The sequence below is a fragment of the Prunus mume genome, linkage group LG4 (genome assembly GCF_029339155.1).
Source record: "Prunus mume cultivar Tortuosa linkage group LG4, ASM2933915v1, whole genome shotgun sequence".
Taxonomy (NCBI): domain Eukaryota; kingdom Viridiplantae; phylum Streptophyta; class Magnoliopsida; order Rosales; family Rosaceae; genus Prunus; species Prunus mume.
In genome coordinates, this window is record NC_142701.1 from 25504433 (window position 1) to 25523189 (window position 18757).

At 37.9% G+C, this 18757-nt stretch overlaps 4 protein-coding genes and 1 pseudogene across 5 annotated transcripts; 1 reads left to right on the forward strand and 4 right to left on the reverse strand.

Moving 5' to 3' along the window:
* Window positions 1-3152: 3152 nt before the first annotated feature.
* On the reverse strand, window positions 3153-5108 carry LOC103328772 (xyloglucan endotransglucosylase protein 1-like). Its single transcript, XM_008231184.3, has 3 exons — window positions 4369-5108; window positions 4050-4243; window positions 3153-3794 (listed from the first exon to the last, which is right to left on the reverse strand). Exons 1-3 carry the CDS (start codon window positions 4645-4647, stop codon window positions 3395-3397), a joined length of 873 nt encoding a protein of 290 aa, XP_008229406.2. The 5' UTR covers window positions 4648-5108; the 3' UTR covers window positions 3153-3394.
* Window positions 5109-5240: 132 nt separating this feature from the next.
* Window positions 5241-6769, reverse strand: LOC103328769 (xyloglucan endotransglucosylase protein 1-like). Its single transcript, XM_008231181.3, has 3 exons — window positions 6376-6769; window positions 6068-6261; window positions 5241-5950 (listed from the first exon to the last, which is right to left on the reverse strand). Exons 1-3 carry the CDS (start codon window positions 6664-6666, stop codon window positions 5578-5580), a joined length of 858 nt encoding a protein of 285 aa, XP_008229403.2. The 5' UTR covers window positions 6667-6769; the 3' UTR covers window positions 5241-5577.
* Window positions 6770-9298: 2529 nt separating this feature from the next.
* On the reverse strand, window positions 9299-10758 carry LOC103328771 (xyloglucan endotransglucosylase protein 1-like). Its single transcript, XM_008231183.3, has 3 exons — window positions 10366-10758; window positions 10030-10223; window positions 9299-9904 (listed from the first exon to the last, which is right to left on the reverse strand). Exons 1-3 carry the CDS (start codon window positions 10654-10656, stop codon window positions 9523-9525), a joined length of 867 nt encoding a protein of 288 aa, XP_008229405.2. The 5' UTR covers window positions 10657-10758; the 3' UTR covers window positions 9299-9522.
* Window positions 10759-13592: 2834 nt separating this feature from the next.
* Window positions 13593-14917, reverse strand: LOC103328768 (xyloglucan endotransglucosylase protein 1-like). Its single transcript, XM_008231180.2, has 3 exons — window positions 14575-14917; window positions 14272-14465; window positions 13593-14121 (listed from the first exon to the last, which is right to left on the reverse strand). Exons 1-3 carry the CDS (start codon window positions 14845-14847, stop codon window positions 13749-13751), a joined length of 840 nt encoding a protein of 279 aa, XP_008229402.2. The 5' UTR covers window positions 14848-14917; the 3' UTR covers window positions 13593-13748.
* Window positions 14918-16552: 1635 nt separating this feature from the next.
* Window positions 16553-17907, forward strand: LOC103328767 (xyloglucan endotransglucosylase protein 1-like; annotated as a pseudogene). Its single transcript, XR_016126328.1, has 3 exons — window positions 16553-16908; window positions 17020-17212; window positions 17317-17907. The product of XR_016126328.1 is annotated as a xyloglucan endotransglucosylase protein 1-like (transcript).
* Window positions 17908-18757: the final 850 nt, after the last annotated feature.

The window sequence follows — 18757 nt, forward strand, 5'->3', positions numbered from 1 at the left end:
TCTTTCTTGTCCTGGAGGCACAACTCATTGGAAAGCTGTCTCCAATCCTCAAGGTAACTGCTTTTGGGTTTCTCATTTAGTGCACAAATTTATTTCTCTTTTTTTTTTCCGCTGTGTTGCTGTTGTTTTGGGTTGCATTGAACCATCCAAGAGGGAAAGTCCTCAACTTGAATTTATTAGTCACATTGGTGCTCATGGGTTCGATTGAGAATGGGTTTCATTCTCTGGTCCCAAATGATGATTTTTTATTATTCTTCTGTATTTTTCTTCTGTAAGATTTTATAGAAGGAAGAAGGAAAGATTCGCATATTTGGGTCCTTTTGAAATTTACATTTCCAGCAAGTTTTTCTCTTGTTTCATGTGGGTGGGTATATATCTTTATTGATTAGATAATTTTGATAACTCTACTGAATGCTGAACAATGTTGCATTCTGAAATCTGAATTTTTGGTGTTTAATGGGTTCCATTATTCCAAGTAAGTACTATGAATCTTTGTTGTATGAGTCACTGTTGCAAAGTGGTGTTGGTTTCTTGAATGGTTTGAGAGAGAGAGAGAAATCATACATTTTGCGAGTACAAATCAAATGCCAATGTGATAGTAGCTCCTTTGCCTTTCAATTCAAAACTCTGTGACATGCTATTTCATGACTGAAAGCGCAAAGAACTTTAGGAAACATAGAAAGCCTTGCCAAATAATCTCTACAACACTGGAGCACCCCTTTTCATCTACCTGCATCAAAGCATGTAGTTTGAAACAAGGTGAGGAGGAGCAGTGGAAATTAATATCTGCACCAAGGACATCTGATACAAATAGCTCTGCAAAATTTGAAAGGGAAGAGATATATATCTGCTAAGGACCTCCAGGCCACATCCTGCTACCCTTATGTACAATTTATATGGTCAGAATCACTGTTAAGACTAGAATTAATTACCTTGACTGTAATAAATAATGGAGAACAAATGCATCTTGTCAGTAGTATTCAACTTGATTTGAATATTAATGGTGTACAGTGGTTTGAGAGATAAGAATAGTTGCAACGAGCTTAGTGCCCAGTGCTTTTTTTCCCTTTTCTTTCCTGGAGGTGGTTCTTGGTACTGAGTAAATGGCATCAGATCAGAAATTCAATCTTGGGCTAAAGAAAGCGATAAAAAGCCTGTGAGTTTTCAAGCGAAACAGAAAGTTGAAGCTGGCGACAAAGGTCTGTTTCTGTGATGAGGTCCTGAAGTAACCTGATTAAATTTATCAGGCCTCAATAATTGCCTCCATTTATGTCATTGTGAGGTTTTTCTGAAGAAGTCGTCCGTAGGGTGGTAGAGCTGAAGGAATAAGAGTTTAAGTCTAGAGGGGCCACACCTGAAAACTGATGCCTTGATTAAGATAGATTCCTATCAGTCTTGGTTCCCCTGTTCTCATTGTGTGTTTATATGGTCTTGAGGGAAATTGGAGATGTTAGGCTTGAAGTCATGGGACTGTTTTTATTTACAACTGAAACTTATTAAGAAGGAAGAACAATGTTGCTCGAAGGTTTTCATGAGAATTGTGAGTGAGAAAATAGATGGCTACAAAACTGATATATGAATGTTGCAAACCTCAGAGTTATTTCATGAAAGGCATCATTGTTTCCCTCTTAAGTCTGGCTAAAAAGTTGGTTTGGGTGCATTTGGCTTTTTGACTGTTGTGTGGTCTGCAGATTGTGCTTTTGTTAAATTTGAGGAAATAATATTTTCTGTTTATGGTAATTGGAGTTGTCTCATTCAATTCTGTTGTCTTCAATGCCAGAGGTAGCAGTGAAGCATGCTTTATGGACTTTGAATGGTTCAAGTTTCATACAGGAGTGAGCTCGCAATTCTGCACATCACTGCTGGAGTACATAAAGCGATAAGTGGTGTGTGGAGTAGGGAATGAAGCTATTGGTCCGTTGTGCATTTAAAAAATGTTACAATTTGATAGTTCTTGTGGAAGAATTCAGAGATCTTGACGTAATTTGGATTGTAGTCGTTGTACTGAAACTCTATGGTCATTCCATGGGCTGATTCTGTAATTGTATCGACTACGTTGTATCTGATTCATCGTGAAGAAATCTAAATTTTATTTTCCCCTTCTGAGTTCTCTTTTGCTATATATTGGAATGTGACACTTCTTTTTTGTAATCTTAATTTCCATCTCGACTGTTCATTTTTTTGTGGTGAGATGTATTGTAAATCATGAACTAGAATTAGAAAATCAAGTTTTTTTGTCCGAAAAAAAACCCGGGAGATTAAAGCTTGCCAAATTTGAAATTGAAGATTGGAGACACTCAAGCAGATAAAGATGAAACGGAAAGGAAAGAGCCATGAGAATGGAGAAATTATGCAGACTGGGTTGGCCAGGCACTTATATTGGTGCAGCTGTGGAAATCACCAGTTGAGTAATTGAAATGTCAGAGCCACAACAACCACTTGACAAAAGCTAATGTGAAGGTGTGTGTTAAGAGAGAGAAGTGAGAATTGAAACTAGTGCATACAGGTTAGAGATAAGAGGTTCTGTAGACATCAGAAGATTTATATGTTGGGTTTAATTTTCTGAGTGGTCCTCCCCTGTTCCTCTCTAACTGTTTACAAGTTTGGCAGAGGAATAGTTCCTGCGAATATAGAAGCAAAGGCATATGGACAGAAAGATGACATCTTTCGTTTTCGTTACATAAATGAGCTTAGACAGATAGAGTGTAGGACTGGAAGAGAGCTGTTGAAGTTGAAGTTTGAGGCCTTTTTATGCAGAAGCCCCTTGGAAAATTAGCCGTTGACTCTGCAGGGACAGCCCCAATTGTCCTTAGCATAAAGCTTCTTTCAGAGCTGGATACAGGTGTTCTGATGGTGGTCCTGATCCGTCTCTGTAGATGCCTACACAGCAGATTGCACTTGACACTCGTGAGTGAGTTAATGTTTAGAATATCGATATTTAAATTCCTTTTGTTAACTTAAAGTCGTGGCAAAGTGACAAACTTCCTGCATCAATTGTGGATGATGCCGTTGCTATTTGCTACCAGTCAAAGTTTCAAATGCTAAAGCCAAAAGCTTTCTTCATGAAGATTGTGCTCATGACTATTTCTGTCCTAGCCAGTAACAGTTGCGATCTGGGTTACAAGAATTAAGCAGGAAAAGAAAACGAAGTGTCCCGAAGATTGCATCTTTATATTGGTATTACATATGCAGGACTGGTTTGGATTTTGAGTATTTTTGCTCAAGGAACTGGGTAGCTATAATCCTGAATTTATTAAGCTCAATTTTGACATGAAACCCAATGGCATTGTTGGAGAAATTTGAACTATTATCATCTAATGATTTGGTCCCCATGTCTATAATTTAGAGAGCTAGCTTAGATCATTTGGCATCTGCTGGCCTCTCTAGAAGAAATCTAGACCCTCGAATGCTTGCATTCGCGTGGGAGACCTTTCGGGAACTTAGGACGGTCAGTGCAGTAGTCATAGACCATGAACTTGCGTTGCAACCATCGAAGCCTGTTGCCGCCTGCAGCATTAAGCCCTTGGTTCTGCCATGCTGAGGAATTGGTAGATGTAGAGCAAGATGATGATGGTGATCCTTGTGACCCAAGGCAAGCATTGATGTTGAAGTTTCTGTAGGAGGCAGAGAAAGGAGCATGGCTCCAGTCAGTCTTCACACGCCCACCTTGTGTTGCCCAGTCATCAGCATTCCAGAAAGTTGCATAAATCTTCATGGATTGATTTTTGGGAAATGGAAGGCCAAGTGATTCCAAGTTGTTAAACACTCTAATTGGACTTCCATCCACCAAGAATCTGAAACAGTTGCACATGCATGTGTATCACGAAGTTTTCAATCAACAAATGTTGTAAATCGGAAGAGGTTAAAATGAGAAACTTCTAAAGAATTTGATTTGAAAGTAAATATTGTTTGGTATTGGATACCAATACACAATGTCGATATTGGCCGATAACGTTAGTCTACCAGAGGTGGGCCATATATGACCCTTATTAGAGATGTGGTTTACATTGTGGCAAGAAATATGGTCCATGATGGGGGGGGTTACTTACATAATGCGCTTGCTGTTCCAAACAACGGAGTAGGTGTGGAAGTCCTTTGTGGGATCAAACCATAGGTGGAATTGTTGTTCCTTGGACCCCTGCCCTTGGGCATAGACATTAGTATGGAGAGTGTAGGGCTCCCCAGTGGAGTTGCCCAGAAACTCCAAGTCAATCTCATCATGATTTGGACCTGAAGAAGATAACTGCATATGCATGCATATGTTTCAATAATTAGCAATGCATGCAGTGCTTATGCAAATATATACAGAAAAATTAGAGCAGCACATGCAATCACAATGGAAGAGCTATAGGGATTGAGAGTTGTTACATAGAATGTGGTGACAGTACCAGCTGAGTTCCCAGGTGGCATCTTCATTTGCACATCAAACCTTCCAAATATATATCCATTTTTGGACTGGAAACCAGCGCCAGAAACCTTGTCAAGGGAGAGCGTGACAAGTTTTCCTTCCTCGAGTATCTTAAGACGTTGATCGCCGAACATAATGTCAAAGTCTTGATAGAAATTACCAGCTAAGGCAGCCATGGCCATCAGAGAAGTTATGATCAAAGAAATAAAAAACATCAATGAGACTTTATGTGAAGACATTTTGGTTTGGTGATTGTACACAGAGCTAGCACGAGAATTAGCTTCGAAGAGAGTTGATTGGTTAGGAGGATACTTTATATAAACAAGAATTTGAAAGCTACTCAGAAACAAAAACAGTTCAGAAAATGTAGAATGTTGCTTATAAATTTCTAAGAGTAAACTTGAAAAGATGTTCCTAGATATAAAGATAAAAAATATTGAAACTGAGAATACAATCTAAATTTTCAGATTGTACCTCAGTTTTTCGAAAATTATTTTCGAATCACCATGACTTTGTTTATTTATGTATTGTGGGTGCTTGCTGCGTTTGAACTTTGAATAAATCAGCTATATTTAGAATATTGATTTGAAATTACAATCTGGCTTCCTTTTTCAAGTTGAACTTGTGGCACAGCGCCGAACTAGGTACATGTTTTTTGGACAATGCTGTTGCTACGGGTCAACGAATGCATGGGATGTTTCTTTGAATTACCAAAACTTTATTCTTCATCCTCATGACTATATTTAGGATACCAATTAGTACAAGTTATGATTTGGATCACGACAAAATACTGTTACGGTCGAGTTAGGATCAACTAGTACTTAGACACAAATTTGAAATGACACGAACACGACGGCCAATGGTCTCATGACTTATTGAACTCTATGTAATCCCAAAAATAGAAAAACACAATCCATCATTTCTCAAATGAACATGTTTTCAACTCTATCAAGTGTTTGATTATAAATTCAGGATTACAATAAAAGAATACAAGGACCAGGTATGGAATAAAAAAAAGAAGAAAAATAATATGAAACTACAAAATCTATATTTGCAGAAGGAATGAATGAATGAATATTTCATAAAATGAACTAATTACAGAAAAGAATGATGAGGCTGCACATTGGAACAGAGAATATGTGATCATGTGGCATGATCTGGATGCCTCGCTAGAACCTCGACCGTCTGCATTCAGCTGGGAGGCCTTGTGGGAAGCGTTTGAGGTCAGAGCAGTAGTTATAGATCATGAATTTTTGTTGCACCCATCGAAGCCGGTTTCGGCCTGCAGCATCAAGCCCTTGAGTCTGCCATGCACTCTGCTCTGTTAAGGAGTTAGTTGATGTGGTGGAGGCCTGGAAGTTTCTGTAAGAGGCAGTGAAAGGAGCTTGTGTCCAGTCAGTCTTCACAAGGCCACCTCTTGTTGCCCAGTCATCTGCATTCCAGAGGCTTGAGTAAATCCTCATGGGTTGGCTTTTGGGAAATGGAACTCCAATTGTTTCCAAGTTGTGGAACACTCTGATTGGAATGTTGTCCACCAAGAATCTGCAGTTGCATGTGTATTAGAAAGTTTCTTAATTAATAATTGATGTTGTAGTTTGTAAAGTAAACTAAAAGAGGTTAATTATATTTTAATTCAATAAGGTGGTAAGTGTTACTTACATAATCCTCTGGCTGTTCCAGACAATGGAGTAGGTGTGGAAGGCCTTTGTGGGATCAAACCAAAGATGGAATTGTTGTTCTCTGTTTCCTTTTCCTTGGCTGAACACATTGGTGTGGAGAGTGTAGGGATCTCCAGATAAATTGCCCAAAAACTCGAAGTCAATCTCATCATGAGTTGGACCCTCAGAAGATAACTGCATACATTCATGTGTTTCATTTCATAAATTAGCAATGCAGTAATTCAAATTAAGACTAGAGTCTTATGTATCTTATTCACATTGGAAGAGGGTTGAGGAGTTAAAACTTACATAGTATGCAGTGACAGTGCCAGCTGAGTTGCCAGAGACCAACTTGATCTGCATGTCAATTCTTCCAAACAAGTACTCATTCTTGGATTTGAAACCAGACCCAGAAGCCTTGTCAAGGTTGAGTGTGAGAAGTTGTCCTCCGTTTAGTATCTTAGCACGCTCATTGCCGAATGTTACATCAAAATCTTGAAAGAAATTACCAGCTGAGGCAGTCATGGCCATCAGAGAAGTTACAAACAAAGAAACCACAAGCACCATTGAGACCTTAGAACAAGAAGAAGAAAAAGGCATTTTGATTTGGTGAGATTGTAGACAGAGCTAGCAAGAGAAGAGAATTAGCTTCAAAGAGAAATGAGTGTTGAGTTGAGGCTGTTTGTGTTTGATGGTATCATTTGAGCTGTGAAGCTCTTTATATACAAGTGTTGGGGGGCTTAGAGTATACATGCCGCGTTGAACAGGAAAGCTGGCAGCATCTGAATAATAAGTTGAAAACTGGCAACAGGGTTTGCAAATTAGACAAGTCTAGCTCCATATGGAAGCTGCCTGGCTTTATTTGGGTTAGGCGTGCCTCACCAATTGACTACTAGCAATGCCAAACTGAAATATATATAGTGCTGTGCTGGAGACAGTTTTGCATTTTTAGGCTTATAAGAAAGCAGGAAGCAACATAGGAAACAGGACATTAGTTTATGTGAAGGCAGAGTTTAGCTTCTGAAGCACTTTTAATTATTATTGTGTTCTTTTTTGGCATTTGGTGATGTTGGAGCCACAAACATATAAATGGACAAAAAGAAAAAGTATATGCGCGTTTGCTGAGGTTGGGTAGTGATGTAATTATGTCTCTTGTTTTTTTGGTACCATTCAGATTAATTAAATTAGCTGAAATTCCCACCAAAAAAAAAAAAAAACGATGATAAGGTTCTTGTGGTAACATTTGATTATCCCCATAAAATTACCAATTCCAAAAAGAAAAATGAAATTTTTGAGGTTTTCAAGGACCCCCATATTACACTACAGATCTTGGAAAAAAAAAAGCATTATTAGAGGTTTTTTAGCAGGGAAACTTGGGTAACCAGAAAACAGAGGAGATAAAAGAAAAAGAAAATCTGACTCTATTTGCAGGTTCCTAGTACTAATACATATAAACCTACACGGGTTGTGTTAAAATTGACACTCGTGAGTTTACTTAATGTTTAGAACATTGACATTGAAATTCCAATCATCCATTAATTTATTGTGGCTTCTTTCCTTTTGCAACACTTCAAGCTACATCATTTGTGGATAATGCAATTGCTACCAGTCGATGTCCATGAATGTTCCTCAATGCCTGAGATAGCTATTTTCGAGTTTTATGTGCTAAAGTTTAGAACTTGTACATGATAAATGTTCTCGTGACTATTTTTGTCATACCAAGTGAAAGTTGTGATCTGGGTTACAAGAAATAAGCAGGAGTAATGTCTCAAATGTTAGAAATGTTTTTAAAATATAAGAAAGAGATTCGTCTGATAATAGTAGTGATTGGTCAATATTTGCGGACTTATGCATTTTTTAGCGGAGGTGCAATTTTGACCAGGATTTATAAATAATAATAAATAAATAAAACAAGCGCGTTGTGTAGCAACGTAGCACAACACAACAACGCAGCAAATCAGCAAACTGACTTCGTTTAGGCTTTTCATTGAACACCTAGAGTGCACGTCCTAGGTGAGCGAGTCTATGTAATGGTTTTTCTAGCGAGGGGATGCACCTCCCTTGGCCTTAATAGGTCCAGCACTGGTTGGATTGTCTTGATAGTCAAGATGGGGAGGTTCACTACTACACGACTGGTCGGTCCAATGCAAGATGCATACTAGCATCAACGTATCATTAGGCTTCATTGTATTGGCAAGTTTTATTTATATTTCCCCTTTGCAAATTGCTTGCTATAACGTGCCATGAAACACTAACTTTATTTAATGGAACCCTAACTTGCACCCACTATATTTCCAACACCAAAGATGGCATTCAAGTAGGTACAAGAACCCTATACAACTACAAGTTGAGCAGTATCAACTTGAAGATGAACCATTTCGGTTTGGCACTAATTAAACCTAATTACCAAAGTTAGAAGGGGAGTGGAAATACTCACACATACAGATATCATGAGGGCTTGAACTCAAGACCATTTGGGAGCAGACCAAACCAAAGGCCATGTACCAATCCAACTAAAACCCAATTGGTTGATTAACTTAATTACCACTTGTGGAACAACAAAACAAGAGTTTAAAACATTTAATTGCTTGATTAATTAATGAAGCGTATGATGTTTTGTTCTTTGTTCTGTCAAGTGTGTTCATGATGGGTCACCGACCACCATTCCGATGCCTAAGTCAGTCTTTCTTCCTCAAAGAAGGCTTTTAAAAGTATTGTACTCAAGTATGGAGAAAGTTCAGATTACCTTTTTAAGTGGAAAGTACTCAATATAGGGAGAATGAGACATTTGAGTTGTCTTTTTCCTATATGGGACTATTGAGTTGTCCATGATATGGCATCATCTCATAGGACAATCGGTGACAAGTTGATGCGTGTCCTTTCCCTTTTTCAAGGACAACATACATCAATGGAATATGACATGGGCTCATTCTGACACTTGTTACTCCCACATGCAGGCCTCTAAGGGAGAGGCACTGTGGTTAGCGTGCTTGGATCGTGGCCTGCGGGCTCTGATTGAGCATGGGTGGACTTCCTTTACATCTATTGGGCCTCCTCAAGCGCGAGGTAAAGCTAATGTAGTCTATTGACCAGTTCCTCAAGTAATCTGGGCCTTTAATCTTTGGGCTCTTTTAAGACGCGCCCTACTAATATTTGATACCAACAAAGTGGTTTTCCACAATGTAGTTGTGTAAAGCTATCTTAGATGATATTGAACCATTATCATGTGATCATTATTAAAATTTGGTTCCAAAATTCAATTCTGTTCAAGAATTTAAAAAAAAAAACCAGGAGAATAAAAAAATCGACTTATTAATAATTTGTTACAAAATTTCTATTTGCATAATGAATGAATGAAAGAATATTTCATAACTGAAAAAAAGTAACACAAAAAATGAAAGCTGCACAAGAGAACAGGGGATATGTGATCATCTGGGTTCTGTTCTCTCTTTCAAACTAGAACCTCGATCGTCTGCATTCAACTGGGAGGCCTTGTGGGAAGCGTTTGAGGTCAGAACAGTAGTTATAGACCATGAACTTTTGTTGCACCCATCGAAGTCGGTTTCGGCCTGCAGCATCAAGCCCTTGAGTCTGCCATGCACTCTGCTCTGTTAAGGAGTTAGTAGATGTAGATGTAGTAGTGGAGACCTGGAAGTTTCTGTAAGAGGCAGTGAAAGGAGCTTGTGTCCAGTCAGTCTTCACAAGGCCACCTCTTGTTGCCCAGTCATCAGCATTCCAGAGGCTTGAGTAAATCCTCATGGGTTGGTTTTTGGGAAACGGAACTCCAATTGTTTCCAAGTTGGTGAACACTCTGATTGGAATGTTATCAACTAAGAATCTGCATAGACATAACCAGTTGCATATGTTTTAGTCATTTTTTAAGTAATTGATTAGCAGAGGTTAATTCTGTTAAGCGTTCGATAGAAATCATATTAATTCAATAAGGTGGTGAATGTTACTTACATAATCCTCTGGCTGTTCCAGACAATTGAATAGGTGTGGAAGGTCTTTGTGGGATCAAACCAGAGATGGAATTGTTGTTCTCTGTTTCCTTTTCCTTGGCTGAAAACATTGGTATGGAGAGTGTAGGGGTCTCCAGATAAGTTTCCCAAAAACTCGAAGTCAATCTCATCATGAGTTGGACCCTCAGAAGATAACTGCATGTATTCATGTGTTTCATTTCATAAATTAGCAATCCAACAATTAAAATGTATAAAAAAGAAAATTTAAGGAAAAATTAAGACTAGAGTCTTATATATCTTAATCACATTGGAAGAGGGTAGAGGAGTTAGAACTGACATAGTATGCAGTGACAGTTCCAGCTGAGTTGCCAGAGACCAACTTGATCTGCATGTCAATCCTTCCCAATAAGTACTCATTCTTGGATTTGAAACCAGACCCAGAAGCCTTGTCAAGGTTGAGTGTGAGAAGTTGTCCTCCGTTTAGTATCTTAGCGCGCTGATCGCCGAATGTTACATCAAAGTCTTGAAAGAAATTACCAGCTGAGGCAGTCATGGCCACGAGAGAAGTTATGACCAAAGAAAGAATGAGCACCATTGAGACCTTAGATGATGAAGAAGAAGAAGACATTTTGATTTGGTGAGATTGTAGACAGAGCTAGCAAGAGAAGAGAATTAGCTTCAAAGAGAAATGAGTGTTGAGTAGAGGGTGTTTTGTGTTTGATGGTATGATTTGAGCTGCGAAGCTTCTTTATATATATGTATATATGCCGCGTTGAACAGAAGAGAGCTGGCAGCAGCATCAGAATAATAAGTTGAAAACTGGCAACAGAGTTTGCAATAAGTCTAGCACTGTATGAAAGCTGCCTCGCTTTATTCGAGTGTTATTTGAGTGAGGTGGTGCCTCACCTATTGACTACTAGCAATGCCAGACTTGATATTTTTATCATATAGTGCTGTGCTGGAGACAGTTTTGCATTTTTAGGCTTACAAGAAAGCAGGAAGCAACATAGGAAACTGGACATTAGTTTATGTGAAGGCAGAGTTTAGCTTCTGAAGCACTTTTAATTATTATTTGTTCTTTTTTGCATTTGGTGATGTTGGAGCCACAAACATATAAATGGACAAAAAGAAAAAGTACAGGCGCGTTTGGTGAGGTTGGGTGGTGATGTAATTATGTGTCTCTTGTTTTTATTTATATTCGTTGCAACAGCATTCAGATTAATAAAATTACTGAAATTCCAAAAAAAAAAACGATGATAAGTTATTGTGGGTTTTTATCCCCATTTTACCAATAAAAAGAAAAAGAAATTTTTTGAGGTATTTTTTAAGGATCTTTCCTATTAAGAGGGCGATAGCATACTAAACTCACACACACACTTACATGGATGCTAGGACTCGAACTCATAACTTTTTCTTGGAAGAGCATTTTAGAGTTTTTTAGCAGAGAAACTTGGGTAACCAGAAAACAGAGGAGATAAAAGAAAAACAAAATCTGACTCTATTTGCAGGTTCCTAGTACTATACATATAGACCTACACAGGTTGTGTTAAAATTGACACTCGTGAGTTTACTTAATGTTTAGAACATTGACATTGAAATTCCAATCATCCATTAATTTAATGTGGCTTCTTTCCTTCTACAACACTTCAAGAGCTACATCATTTGTGGATAATGCAATTGCTGCCAGTCGATGTCCATGAATGTTCTTTAATGCCTGAGATGGCTACTTTCGAGTTTTATATGCTGAAGTTTAGAACTTGAACATGATAAATGTTCTCGGGACTATTTTTGTCATCCCAAGTGAAAGTTGTGATCCGAAAAATAAGCAGGAGTAATGTCTCAAATGTTAGAAATGTTTCACTAGTACATGACTGGTTGGTCTGTGCAAGATGCATATGTGGAGGGCAGGCGGTGCAGCTGCCCCTTACTATTTTGTGAATTCTCTCTCTTAGTCATTCTATAGTGAGGACCTTATATCTAGCCTTTAGGTAAGGTCATATTTCTTAACTGTTAGATCAAGCTAACCAATTTGATTCAATAGTCAAGAGATAGGGCCTTACATGAGCCATATATAAGGCCCTCATTATAGAACTCTTTCTCTCTCTCTCTCTCTCTCTATGAATTGGGTTTTTATTCTTCTTATTATTAATTTTTAGGATTTGAAAATGAGTTGTATAGTATGAGTTTTGGTTATCCGTTGATGATATATTAATATTTGTGGGAAACCTTATGCTATTATTTTGTGTTGCATTGCATTTACTTCTTGTTTTTTGTTTTATTTTTCATAAGCTTTTATTTATGTATAAAGATGCATTTGAGGGTAATGCTTATTACATCTATTGACTCGGTGTATTTTTCTATGTTTATTAATGGAATTCACCAGTATCGTCAAGTTTTTAATGTAAATTTCACTAGCCGGCTTTCGAATCCTGGATCCACTATTGCATCAACGTATCATTAGGCTTCATTGTATCGACTGGTTGGTCCTGTGCAAAAACTGTTGCCATAACGTGCCATGAAACACTAACTTTATTTAATGGAAACATAACCTGCCCCCACTATATTTCCAACACCAAAGATGGCATTTAAGTAGGAACAAGAACGCTATACAAGTAGAGCAGGTTTTTCAAAAAATGAAATTTTCGCTTTGGTACTAATTTAACCTAATTGCCAAAGTTAGGAAGGGGAGGGGGAAACTCACACAAACGAGTACCATGAAGACTTGAACCTAGGACTATTTGGGAACACACCAAATATCTATACCAATCCAACTAACACCCCATTAGTTGATTAACCTAATTACCTAATTACCACTTGTGGAACAACCAAACAAAATTTAAAAACATTTCATTGCTTGATTAATTAACGAAGAGTATTATGTTTTGTTCTTTGATTTCGTGTCAAGAGTGTTGATGGTGGGTTTATCGACCATCCTTTGATGCCTAAGTCAGTATTTCTTCCTCAAAGGAGACTTCTAAAAGTACTATACTTAAGTATGGAGAAAGTTCAGATTACCTTTTTTAGGTGGAAAGTACTCAATATAAGGAGAATGAGTTGTCTTTTTCCGATGTGGGACTATTGAGTCGTCGATGATGTCGCATCATCTCATTGGACGATCGATGACAAGTTGACATGTGCTCTTTCCCTTTTTCGAGGACAACAAACGTCAGTGAGATATGACATGGGTCCATTGTGACACAATGACACTTGTTACTCCCACGTGCAGGCCTCTGATGTAGAGGCACCTTGGTTAGCGCGCTTGGGTTGTGGCCTTATGGACTCTAAAATGGGCAGCCTTCCTTTACCTCTTTTGGGCTTCCTCAGACACGAGATAAAGCTGATGTAGTCTATTGACCGGTTACTCAAGACTCAAGTAGTATGGGCCTTTACTCTTTGGGCTCTTTTGGGACTGGCCCCACTAATTTTTGGTACCAACAAAGTGGTTTTCCACAATGTAGTTGTTGTCAAGCTATCTTAGATGATATTGAACCAATATCATGTGATCACTATTAAATTTGGTTCAAAAATTCAATTCAGTTCAAGAATACAAAAACACCAGGAGAATTAAAAAATCGACTTATTAATAATTTGTTGCAAAATTTCTATTTGCATAATGAATGAAAGAATATTTTATAACTGAAAATAAGTAACACAAAAAATGAATGCTGCACAAGAGAACAGGGAATATGTGATCATCTGGGTTCTATTCTCTGTTTCAAACTAGAACCTCGATCGTCTGCATTCAACTGGGAGGCCTTGTGGGAAGCGTTTGAGGTCAGAACAGTAGTTGTAGATCATGAACTTTTGTTGCACCCATCGAAGCCGGTTTCTGCCTGCCGCATCAAGCCCTTGAGTCTGCCATGCACTCTGCTCTGTTAAGGAGTTAGTGGTTGTGGTGGAGGCCTGGAAGTTTCTGTAAGAGGCAGTGAAAGGAGCTTGTGTCCAGTCAGTCTTCACAAGTCCACCTCTTGTTGCCCAGTCATCAGCATTCCAGAGGCTTGAGTAAATCCTCATGGGTTGGTTTTTGGGAAATGGAACTCCAATTGTTTCCAAGTTGGTGAACACTCTAATTGGAATGTTGTCCACTAAGAATCTGCATATACATAACCAGTGGCATATGTTTTAGTAAATTTTGTGGCATATGTTTTAGTAAATTTTTTAAGTAATTGATTAGCAGAGGTTAATTATCTTAAGCGTTTGATAGAAATCATATTAATGCAATAAGGTGGTGAGTGTTACTTACATAATCCTCTGGCTGTTCCAGACAATTGAATAGGTGTGGAAGGCCTTTGTGGGATCAAACCAAAGATTGAATTGTTGTTCTCTGTTTCCTTTTCCTTGGCTGAACACATTGGTATGGAGAGTGTACGGGTCTCCAGATAAGTTGCCCAAAAATTCAAAGTCAATCTCATCATGGGTTGGCCCTTGAGAAGATAACTGCATATAGTCATGTGTTTCATTTCATAAATTAGCAAAGCAATTATGAAAGTCTATTGAAAATAATATAATAATTGAAGAACGATAGGATTGAAAGTGGTTAACTTACATAGTATGCAGTGACAGTGCCAGCTGAGTTGCCAGAGACCAGCTTGATCTGCATGTCAATTCTTCCAAGTAAGTACTCATTCTTGGATTTGAAACCAGACCCAGAAAACTTGTCGAGGTTAAGTGTGAGAAGCTGTCCTCCGTTGAGTATCTTAGCGCGTTCATCGCCGAATGTTACATCAAAGTCCTGATAGAAATTACCAGCTGAGGCAGTCATCATAGAACTTACCAAAAAAGAAAGAAAAAGCATCACAGTGACCTTGGAAGAAGTCATTTTGATATTGCGATTTCAGACAGATTGAGCTAAGCAAGAGAAATGAGTAGTGAGGCTGTTTGTGTTTGATGGTATAATTTGAGTTGTGAAGCTCTTTATATATACGTTGGGGCCCCTTCTTGTAGTTAGAGTAGAATCAAGTATGCCGCGTTGATGAAGCTGGCGACAGGTTAACAAATTAGGTTACGTCATCTATGATTCTGTGAAAGCTTTATTTGGGTGCCCCAGCCACAGGAATTGACTGCTCGCAAACCCAACTTGTGTCGAAGCTGGAGACAGGTTTGCAAATTCAGACCACGCATCTTGGAAAATTAAAAAAGAAAAAGAAATAAAGCAGGAAGCAGCATGGGGAATAGGGCATTTTTGTGAGTTTAGTTTCTGAGGCATTTAAGTTGGTGATGTTAGACCATCTCCAATCATGTTGGAGTTAAACTCAAATTTGCAGGCGGGTCCAGCTTCAATTGCCCATCACGTGGGCTTCTAGCATGCAATAAAAAAATATAAATTAAAGCAGATTTTGGACCCACGTGAATTTATCAATCCACGCAAAAAGCAGACTGGAATTCTAGTCCAGTTTTGAGATTTGTCAAATTTTCACCTCCCAAAATATATGGGTTGGAGAAACTTTTTGGAGGCTAAACTCAAAATTTGAGTTTTCATCCATTGGGTTGGAGATGGTCTTAGAGCTATACATGTAATGAATACATGTGATAATACATGTATTGGACAAAAAGAATAAGTGCACGCATATTGGGTGGTAATGCTCAAAAGGTAAGGATTGAAATCTCAATGTCACTGTTTGATTAAAAAGTGGTAATTCACGCTCTAGAAAGTGATCACGCACTCTTCTTATATATTCAATAAATGAAAGTGCATGATCACTTTTTCTGAAGCGTAAATACACGATTACATGTTGCTTTTAAGATCCACCTACCTACGCTACCGATGGTGCATCTAACCCTAATTAAGTTGGGGGACCTTCATTAATAATAAATCCTCTCACAACTCTTTTGGCCAATGTTTGAAAAACTGTAACTTTGACTAATTAATGTCCACTTTACAAATTAACTTGCCTAGCTTTTTATGTTTCTGTTTATTTCTTGTGACCCCCGTATCACAACTTTTAACTTTGCATCAGAAAAAGGGTCACGAGAAGATTTATCATGAAGAAAACTTTAGCATTTAAACTTCAAAGTAGCCCATCCAGCAGCCCACATGCATTCCATACATTTGATTGCTAGCAACAGCTAGCATTATCCGTACTTGTAATCGCTGCCTGCCTTTTTTATTTCAATTTTTTTAATTTATTATAAAACAAAGATACAAAAGTAAAACACAGATATCTTTAAAGCAGAAAGAAAAAAACACACAGATATCTTTAACTCTGTATGAACTATTTCCTATGCTGCTTCCGGCCTGCCTCTTTTTTCTTTTTTTCTTTTTTTTCTGTTAGCATAAAGTCATCTGGAATTTGCAAACCTGTGTCCAGCTTCAACATCAAGTTGATGTTGAGCATTCACAGAATCATCATCATATCGTATCATAGCCTATGATTTGATTTGCAGACCTGTCACCAGTTTTGAACTTTTAAAATGTTGCCAGCTAGCAAGGTCACCTCCATATTTTCAACGCGTCATACTCTAAGCCTAAAGTTGCCCTACCAAAAGCTTATATATATATATATAAAGGGCTTCAGAACTTAAAATTATATCATCAAACAGCAACATCACTCACCCTCTCTTTTTCTTTCTGAATCAATACTCACTACGTGATATCAAAATGTCTTCTTGTTCTGAGGTCTCAATGGTGCTTGCTATTTCTTTGTTTGTAACTTCTCTGATGGCCATGACGGCCTCAGCTGGGAATTTCTATCAAGACTTTGACATCACATTCGGAGACGAACGGGCTAAGATACTCAACGGAGGACAGCTTCTCACACTTAACCTTGACAAGTTTTCTGGGTCTGGTTTCAAGTCGAAGAATGAGTACTTACTTGGAAGAATTGACATGCAGATCAAGCTGGTCTCTGGCAACTCAGCTGGCACTGTCACTGCATACTATGTAAGTTAACTAGTTTCAATCATACCCTGTTCTTCAATTATTATATTATTTTCAATAGATTTCCATAATTTCTTTGCTAATTTATGCAATGAAACACATGAATATATGCAGTTATCTTCTCAAGGGCCAACCCATGATGAGATTGACTTTGAATTTTTGGGAAACTTATCTGGAGACCCCTACACTCTGCATACCAATGTGTTCAGCCAAGGAAAAGGAAACAGAGAACAACAATTCCATCTCTGGTTTGATCCCACAAAGGCCTTCCACACCTATTCATTGTCTGGAACAGCCAGAGGATTATGTAAGTAACACTTACAAGTTACCACCTTATGTGAAACCTCATTTAGTTTACTTTTACAACATCAATTATTAATAAGAAACTTTCTAATACATTTGCAACTGCAGATTCTTGGTGGACAACATTCCAATCCGAGTGTTCCACAACTTGGAAACAATTGGAGTTCCATTTCCCAAAAACCAACCCATGAGGATTTACTCAAGCCTCTGGAATGCTGATGACTGGGCAACAAGAGGTGGCCTTGTGAAGACTGACTGGACGCAAGCTCCTTTCACTGCCTCTTACAGAAACTTCAAGGTCTCCACTACTACATCTACATCTACTAACTCCTTAACAGAGCAGAGTGCATGGCAGACTCAAGGGCTTGATGCTGCAGGCCGAAACCGGCTTCGATGGGTGCAACAAAAGTTCATGATCTACAACTACTGCTCTGACCTCAAACGCTTCCCCCAAGGCCTCCCAGCCGAATGCAGACGATCAAGATTCTAGAAATCGAGATCATGCCACATGATCACGTATTCTCTGTTCTATTGTGCATGCAGCCTTATAATTATTTTGTGTAATTAGTTAATTTTAAGAAATATTATTCTTTGTTCCTTGTGCAAATAAAAGATTTTGTGACATTATGGTCTCATGGTTTTTGTATTCTTCTATTGTTATCTGAATTGAGATTTAGAATAAAGTACTTCATTATTAAATGATAATAGTTGAAGTTTCTCCAAACAATGGTATCATAGTGTTTTCTTGGTTCATCTTCATTATCAGGTTTGCATAATCACAATTAGCCTTCTTGTTTATAAAAATTATACAACATAAGAACTTGTGGTTTGAAACTGAGTATTTCTGAGAGAAGTGGTACCCTTTTGGTAAGGAGCTCTGGATTGGCCCATATAGAATTCTGTTTGCTGCCTCAAGGCTCTGTTGTGCTGTCAGCTTGGTGAAGTATGGGTTACTATCATGTCATGTCCTGTGAAAATTAGCTTAATCTGAACATAACTCACAAAAATAATGGGTAAAACACGACTCATTTCACTCATTAAGACTAAACACTCGATTTTTAAGAGACTAAAATAAGGAAACTTCTAGGAGCTCCTAAATCTGACAAGAGAGAAAAGACTCTCAGTGGTTCCTTATAATTTAATGATAAACTGCCAAAATGCCCCATAAACTTGTACATAATTATCAATTTACCCACTGACATTTTTTTTAGCGAATTAAGGGCTCGAATTAAATTTTATTATCAATTCCCCTTTAATGTCTAAATCTCAACATTTCATCTAATTTGCCGTTAAATATGAGAACAAATTGGTAATTTTAAATGTTGAAATAATATATATATATATATAATTATTTTAATAAACAAGGGGACCCACCCACTTCATCTTTTTCCCGATACAGATTACAAAGGGAAGGGGGAGAGCTCGAATGATAAAGGGAGAAAGAGAAGGGAGAGAGATGGAGAAAAGGGAGGATGAAAATGTTACCTACTTATTGTTTACCTATTTTCTAATACATAATATCATTTTACCTATTTTTTTAATACATAAT

Bases quoted from the DNA above. Each gene is read 5' to 3' on its own strand.
- LOC103328772 (XM_008231184.3), bottom strand. From the start codon at position 4,647: ATGTCTTCACATAAAGTCTCATTGATGTTTTTTATTTCTTTGATCATA. The intron at 4,244-4,368 runs GTAACAACTCTC...ATGCATATGCAG, and splicing joins GTACTGTCACCACATTCTAT to TTATCTTCTTCAGGTCCAAA. The intron at 3,795-4,049 runs GTAAGTAACCCC...CAACTGTTTCAG, and splicing joins TGGAACAGCAAGCGCATTAT to ATTCTTGGTGGATGGAAGTC.
- LOC103328769 (XM_008231181.3), bottom strand. From the start codon at position 6,666: ATGCCTTTTTCTTCTTCTTGTTCTAAGGTCTCAATGGTGCTTGTGGTT. The intron at 6,262-6,375 runs GTAAGTTTTAAC...GAATGTATGCAG, and splicing joins GCACTGTCACTGCATACTAT to TTATCTTCTGAGGGTCCAAC. The intron at 5,951-6,067 runs GTAAGTAACACT...ATGCAACTGCAG, and splicing joins TGGAACAGCCAGAGGATTAT to ATTCTTGGTGGACAACATTC.
- LOC103328771 (XM_008231183.3), bottom strand. From the start codon at position 10,656: ATGTCTTCTTCTTCTTCATCATCTAAGGTCTCAATGGTGCTCATTCTT. The intron at 10,224-10,365 runs GTCAGTTCTAAC...GAATACATGCAG, and splicing joins GAACTGTCACTGCATACTAT to TTATCTTCTGAGGGTCCAAC. The intron at 9,905-10,029 runs GTAAGTAACATT...ATGTCTATGCAG, and splicing joins TGGAACAGCCAGAGGATTAT to ATTCTTAGTTGATAACATTC.
- LOC103328768 (XM_008231180.2), bottom strand. From the start codon at position 14,847: ATGACTTCTTCCAAGGTCACTGTGATGCTTTTTCTTTCTTTTTTGGTA. The intron at 14,466-14,574 runs GTAAGTTAACCA...GACTATATGCAG, and splicing joins GCACTGTCACTGCATACTAT to TTATCTTCTCAAGGGCCAAC. The intron at 14,122-14,271 runs GTAAGTAACACT...ATGTATATGCAG, and splicing joins TGGAACAGCCAGAGGATTAT to ATTCTTAGTGGACAACATTC.